Below are 7,500 nucleotides of genomic sequence, written 5' to 3'. Positions count from 1 at the left end.
ATGACAATAATGATGAGGAATGATGATATTGCTGGTGGTGGTGATGAGTGTTCTCTGCTTGTGTGTGTGTGTGTGTGTGTGTGTGTGTGTGTGTGTGTGTGTGTGTGTGTGTGTGTGTGTGTGTGTGTGTGTGTGTGTGTGTGTGTGTGTGTGTGTGTGTGTGTGTGTGTGTGTGTGTGTGTGTGTGTGTGTGTGTGTGTGTGTGTGTGTGTGTGTGTGTGTTCAGAAGTCCTGTGGTGCCCTCCAAGTACTTGATGACTGTGATGATCATCATCATGATGCTTAGTCTCTACTACTTCACCAGACATGTAAGTGCACACACACACACACACACACACACACACACACACACACACACACACACACACACACACACACACACACACACACACACACACACACACACACACACACACACACACACACACACACACACACACACACACCATCATCATCATCGGCGGACACTCGTGGTCGAGTATGTCTGTCCTCCTTCTTGGTCCTTGTGGGTCTTCAGATGGGCGAAGAGGCCAATCCTGGACCCACATACTTTGGGGCAATGTGGGCATGGGTGGGCAGGGGTAGTTATGGGTTTTGGTGGAACTTTGTTGGTGGAGGTGATCTCTTTCTTCCGTTTGCGTTTCTGCTCTGCAGCACTGTGGAGATCCCTGTTGTATTGTGCAGCCCCCTCTCTAACCACTTTTCTCCAGGCAGGTCTGTTCCTCACTGTAGTCTCCCAGGTGTTAAGGGGTATATGGCACTTCCTGATGTTGTCCTTGATGTTGTCTTTGTACCTTTTCTTTTGACCTCCTGGGGCACGTTTCCCTTGGAGAAGCTGTGAGTACAGGACTTGTTTGGGTAGTCGAGAGTCTTGCATTCGAATGACATGGCCAGTCCATCTAAGTTGGTGTTGTGCAATGATGGCTGTGATGGTAGGGATGCCAGCCTCCTCCAGGACACTGGTATTTGTTCGATAATCCTCCCAGGTTATCCTGAGGATTCTCCGTAGATGTCTTTGATGGAAGGCTTCCAGTGATTTCAGGTGTCTACTATATGTGGTCCAGGTTTCTGACCCATAAAGGAGAGTGGGGAGCAGTATCGCTTTGTAGACCAGGATTTTAGTCTTTGACTGAAGATCACGGTTTTCAAACACCCTTTTCTTAAGTCGCGAGTATGCTGCGCTGGTGCAACTAAGGCGGTGGTGTATCTCATCATCAATGGTGGCTTTAGATGATAGAAGGCTGCCAAGATATGGGAAGTGGTCTACATTTTCCAATTTGGTATTTTCAATATAGATGTTTGGGGGAGTGATGCAGTCCGGTAATGGCTGGAAGAGGATTTGAGTCTTCTTGATGTTTATGGCCAGACCAAGCTGTTTGTAGGCTTTAGCAAAAGCAGTCAAGCTGCACTGTAGGTCATCTTCTGAGAGGGCTACAATGGCATTGTCGTCTGCATACTGCAGCTCTGTGATGGGTACGGTGGTGGTTTGACCTTTGGCCCTGAATCGGTTGATGTTCAGAAGTTCCTCAGCCCTGTACACAATTTTGACTCCCTGTGGCAGCTGATTCCCTGTAAGATGGAGGATGCTGGCAATGAAAATGGAGAACAGTGATGGTGCAATAACACATCCCTGTTTAACTCCTGTGTCAACTCGGAATGGTTCGGTTTCATCTCCAAAGCCAGTCAGTACAGTGGCAGACATATTGTCATGTAGCAGCCTCAAAACTCGAATGAATTTATCAGGGCAGCCAATTTTTGCCAGGACCTGCCATAAGGCTTGGCGGTTAACAGAATCGAAGGCTTTAGTGAGGTCTATGAAGGCCATGTATAGAGGTTGATTTTGTTCTCTGCACTTCTCCTGCAGCTGGCGAGCTACAAAGATCATGTCCATGGTGCTTCTGTTTGGACGGAATCCGCTTTGTGACTCAGGAAGAGTGTTTTCTGACAGGGGGGCGAGTCTATTGGCCAACACCCTGGCTAAAGCCTTCCCTACCGTGGAGAGGAGGGAAATGCCTCGATAGTTACCGCATTCAGTCTTGTCACCCTTCTTGAAAAGGGAGATCACTAGGGCATCCCTCAATTGTGCTGGTATTTCCTCTTTTTTCCATATTTTGATAAGCAGGGTGTGGATGTGTTCAAGAAGGACAGGCCCGCCTTCTTTCAGAACCTCAGCTGGTATACCATCAGCCCCAGGAGACTTGTTGTTCTTCATCTTCCTGATGGCATCCCGTACCTCACTCAAACTGGGTGGTTCTGCCATACTTTCAAAGATGGGCAGTTGAGGAAGTTGGTCCAGTGCCTCAAAGTCAGGGGTAGTGTCCCTATTCAGAAGCTCTTCATAGTGCTCCTTCCACCTGTGCGTTATAGCCTCTTTATCCTTCATCAGATAGAGTCCATCCTTAGAGCGAAGGGGGGTCAGGCAACGATGGCTGGGTCCATATACAGCTCTTGTGGCTTCAAAAAAGCCTCTGGTGTCCCCAGTGTCAGCAAGCTGTTGGATTTCCAGGGCCTTTTGTGTCCACCATTGGTTCTTGAGTACCCTGACCCTTGATTGAACAGCTGCTTTCGCTTTAGCATGGGCTTCTCTTTTAACATTGCAGTTGATGTCATTTTGCCATGTTGTGAAAGTTTTCCGCTTGATGTTGATAAGGTGCTGGATTTCTGTGTCATTCTCATCATACCAGTCTTGATGCTTTCTCATCTTGTGGCCAAGGATGGTTTTGCAGGAGTTAATGATGGTGGAAGAGAGAGTATCCCAATGTTTTTCAATATCCTCTGGGTACTGGTCAGGCAAGTCTGCACTCATGGCTGCCTGCAGCTGTTGCTGATATGCTGTTTCTCCCAGTCGCTCGACGTTGAACCGCCGTCGAGGTTGTCCTTTTTGGTGCCTCATTTTCCGCATCAAACGGATAGACATGGTTGAGCGAATGAGGCGATGGTCAGTCCAGCATTCATCTGCACCAGTCATTGCTTTTGTGATGAGTACATCTCTACGGTCCTGGGAGCGGACAATGATATAGTCGATGAGATGCCAGCATTTCGAGCGGGGATGCATCCAAGATGTTTTGAACTTTTTCTTTTGACGAAAAAGAGTGTTGGTGATGACCAGGTCATATTCTGAGCACTTAGTTAACAGCATTAAGCCATTGGAATTAGTGTTTCCAGTCCCTTCTCTCCCCAGTGTGCCTCTCCATAGATCATGGTTTTGCCCGACTCTGGCATTAAAGTCTCCAAGAAGGATTAGTTTGTCTTCCTTGGGGACTTTGGATAGAATTGTGTCCAGGTCAGCATAAAAGGCTTCCTTTACATCCTGCTGCGCATTAAGTGTTGGAGCATAAGCGCTAATAACAGTGGCCATCTGACTGTTAGAAAGTATCAGGCGTAAGGTCATTAGGCGTTCGCTGATGCCTACAGGAAGTTCGTGGAGCTGGTTGACGAGGTTGTTCTTGATGGCGAAGCCCACACCGTGGATTCGCGGCTCTTCGGCAGGTTTTCCTTTCCAGAAGAAAGTATATCCCCCTTTTTCCTCCTTCAACTGTCCTTCATCAGCCAGGCGGGTTTCAGAGAGAGCTGCGATGTCAATTTGGAATCGCGAGGCAAGGAGCGCACAGGAGACGTTGCAAAGCACACACACACACGCACACACACACTGGCGCATCGGCGCACACAAGGACGGACAGTTTGAACATTGTTTCAGCAACTGCGTTTTCTCGTTTCCATCTGTTGGTTTGACTCTTGCGTGGAAAGCGCTCACCACGTGAGCCGAAATTCCCAATCACCGTGACTTTGGACAGGTGGTGATAGCTTGAAGGCGTGTGCTTGAAATAATGGACTAATGTTTTGATCCTAACTGAACTAAATGTATATTGTGTATGCAACATGATCTCCAAAAATTCCGTGCTCCTGGACACGGATGTTAAGGACACAAAATCTGTGTCCAGGAGCACGGATTTTGCCAAAATTCCGTGCTCCTGGACACGGAATTATTTTCCGTGATGGACACACAGAAGGGCTCTCTCTATACTCCCACAGCTCTATGTTTCCACAGTCTTGTGTTTTCTCAGGATTTTTCTAATTTCAAATATTTTTTTCTCAAAAAAACATTTCTTACTGACAGGTTAGGGTTAGGGATTGTTTTGGTCTGGGTACAGCTAGTTTTCTTTCATTCATTAAATGAATTTCATAGCCTAGCAACCAACTGGAAAAGGTATTTCTCAAAAATATGTCTTTAATGGCAGGTTAAGGTTAGGGAATGTTTTGGTCAGGGCACAACTTGAATTGCTATAGCATTATTTTGTTTAGGATTAGCATTTGGTATGTATTTTCTAACGATAGAGTTAACACAGTGCTTTGGTAATAGCTTATAGAAAGCACTTCCGTGTGCCCATGACGGAAAACAATTCCGTGTGCAGGAGCACGGAATTTTGGCAAAATCCGTGCTCCTGGACACGGATTTCGTGTCCTTAACATCCGTGTCCAGGAGCACAGAATTGTTGGAGATCAGGCTGGTGTATACGATGGTGGGGGGAATGCTTGGGCAACTGCTATTTTCCTTTGTATTTTTGGTTATTTGTTTGAGATGGTAAATGTATCAGTTTATTCAGTTAATTGAATTGTGTTGAGTTGAAATGGCAATGTAATCAGGTGAAGTACCTGTGAGTAATTAGTAAGCTATCAGTCATTGGTTAATTGAATGATTGAAGTGTGTATGTAAACCCGGGAATGGGTAGCTCTTGAGGAGAGGGGCTTGAAACAGCTAGTTGTGTGGCTGTGTTCATTTAGACAACTGCTGGTAACCAGAGAGAGCAGGTGTGTCGTGAAATTTGTGCCGTAGAATTGTGAAGTTTAAGTTACTGTTTGGATCCAGAATTTCTGTTATGTTGAGTATCTTTCAGTTTGTTTTCAGTTGCCCACGTGCACATTTATTTTGGTGAAAATAAAGCCCATATATTTTTGATATAAAGTTTGTTCCGAGCTGCGTTCATCTGCTCCCGAGAAACTCCAACCGCAAAGCATATCCTGATTTCTCATCCTGATTTTGTGCCTGAATAACGGCATCGTTGGTCTTGTCAACTACCCAGAATGCTATGCGCGAGCTCTCTAGCCGCGGTGATTCTGGAAAACAAACATGGCGGCCACCCGCTTTACTATGTTTAATCTGACACTTGATTCTTAACTGAAAATCGAAGGCAGAAATAAATATTGTAGTGTCGATAGTGTAGTGTAATAGGAGGTCGATTGGTCTATTTGTGGCATACGTCACGCTCGGCCGAGTTGTTGGCCTCACGTTAGTCCGTTAGCCTGTGGCTAGGCTACGTTTAGAGTATTAGACTATTATTTCTATGCGTCTGGCCTACGTGAGCTCCTCATTCACCAATCGGATTTCGACATTTCGTTAGCTAGAAGCTAGCAAAGAATGACTCACAAATGCCAAAGCTGTAAGAAACTAGAAGGATATAACTCCTAGGTTACTGTGTTTTTAATTTTAATCCATATCCCCGTGTCAGAGTCGACCGTAATATGTTCAGGTTTCAGCTGCTAAAGAGGACTTATTGAGAGTTATTAGCCCCAGCCCAGTGGGGGAACACCACTCTCCACTCACTGATCAGCGCCCCTAGTGCAAATCCATTGAACTGCAGCCAAATTTTGTATAATGGGGCGAATAGGAAGAGAAACGGCTGTATGTAAACCGGCTGTGGTATGTCTCTCTCCCTGTCTCTCGCTCCTATTCCTAGCCCGGTCTCTACCTCTAGGTGCTATACACTCTCTATCGCCCCCTAAGTGGCGGTGCTATAGTGCATCTCCTTACGTCCGTATATTTATGCTGTAGGTGCTATATACTCCCTATCGCCCCCTAAGTGGAGCGGCAGGCACGGCAGCTGTTCGTGTGGCGGTGGCAGTGCTATACTAATGTACTAAATATACAATATATAATTCTGTAGGTGTTATATAGTCCCTATCGCCCCCTAGGTTGAGCGGCAGGCGCGGCAGCTGTTCGTGTGGCGCGTGGCGGTGCGCGGCCAGAAGGAGCAGGTGGAGGACATGAGGCGCTACAACGAGGCGCTCGTCATCAACATGCTGCCCGAACACGTAGCCAAACACTTCCTGGGGTCCAAGAAGAGAGATGAGGTGGGTATCGCATTGTGTGCGTGCGTGTGTGTGTGTGTGTGTGTGTGTCTGTGTCTGTGTGTGTGTGTGTGTGTGTGTGTGTGTGTGTGCATGCATCTGTGTGTGTGTGTGTGTGTGTGTGTGTGTGTGTGTGTGTGTGTGTGTGTGTGTGTGTGTGTGTGTGTGTGTACTGTACCTTTATATTGTATATGCATGAAAAAAAAGCTGTCACAAAGATATCAAGCTTTCCTTTGCCTCCATTTCTCATGAATATAATTCTACCTGGAAATGCCCTCACAGAGTGCAGACCTCACAGAGTACAGACCAAGGAAGCCGTTTGATAGTACATTTGACTGTTACACCCATTTTTTTTCTTTTTGTGGAGTTAGAAACGTCGATGCAATGTCGAAATCCTCCCTAACCCACAGTTGTGAAAAATCTTTTTTTGTTTTTAATTCCTCGTTCTGGATCGTGATCAGGATCACCACCAAAATTTAACCACTTGCTCATTTGGTCATTCCTAACAACTCCACAAAGTTTGATCCAAATCCATTCGCGACTCTTTGAGTTATCCTGCTGACAGACAAACAGACAGACAGACAAACTGACAAACCAACACGGCCGAAAACATAACCTTCTTGGCGGAGGTAATTAATGTAATTTTAGAATTCTCTGTATTATGTATTACTTATCATTTTAAGTTCTTTTTTTAGATTTTGTTTAGCATTGACAACCACTTCTGAACAAACATGCCTGCTTGGGGTTTATTTTTGCCTGTGTCTGTGTGTCAGTGGCATTATGCACTATACTGTGTGTCAGTGGCATTATGCACTATACCGCATGTATATGTACGAGTGTCTATGTACACAGGAGCTGTACAGCCAGGCGTATGACGAGGTCGGGGTGATGTTTGCCTCCATTCCCAACTTTGCCGACTTCTACACAGAGGAGGGCATCAACAACGGAGGCATCGAGTGCCTGCGCATCCTGAATGAGATCATTTCGGACTTTGACAATGTGAGCAAGTGCAAGTGTTCAAGTGCAAGTGCTTATATAGTGTACGTACTTATAAGGGAACTTACATATGACATATGCCTTATACGGATGACATACATGACATATACAGTACAGTGTATGAACGAACGTTAACATATACAGTACAGTGTATGAACGAACGATAATTATCGTATTTGTACCTTATGATTGACTCATTGATTATTTGATTGATCGAATGTTTGTCCGTGTCCGTGTGTGTCCGTGTCCGTGTGTGTGTGTGTGCATGCGTGCGTGCGTGTGTCCTAGCTGTTGAACAGGCCAGAGTTCTTCAGCATCACTAAGATCAAGACCATTGGCAGTACCTACATGGCCGCATCGGGAGTTAGTCCAGAGAGC

The 7,500-nt window shown here is 45.9% G+C and overlaps 1 protein-coding gene across 1 annotated transcript in view; it reads left to right on the top strand.

The window, feature by feature from the left end:
- The window catches only part of LOC134468204 (adenylate cyclase type 3-like), a 34,750-nt gene that overhangs the window by 23,313 nt on the left and 3,937 nt on the right, over positions 1 to 7,500 (top strand). Inside the window, exons 16-19 of the mRNA XM_063222144.1 lie at positions 227 to 308; positions 5,971 to 6,129; positions 6,979 to 7,125; positions 7,411 to 7,500. The exon at positions 7,411 to 7,500 is cut by the window's right edge and continues 27 nt beyond it. Coding sequence (XP_063078214.1) covers positions 227 to 308; positions 5,971 to 6,129; positions 6,979 to 7,125; positions 7,411 to 7,500 — 478 coding nt within the window. The remainder of the gene's footprint in view (positions 1 to 226; positions 309 to 5,970; positions 6,130 to 6,978; positions 7,126 to 7,410) is intronic.

Source organism: Engraulis encrasicolus, chromosome 18 (genome assembly GCF_034702125.1).
Source record: "Engraulis encrasicolus isolate BLACKSEA-1 chromosome 18, IST_EnEncr_1.0, whole genome shotgun sequence".
Classification (NCBI taxonomy): domain Eukaryota; kingdom Metazoa; phylum Chordata; class Actinopteri; order Clupeiformes; family Engraulidae; genus Engraulis; species Engraulis encrasicolus.
This window is presented reverse-complemented; position numbering and strand designations above follow the sequence as displayed.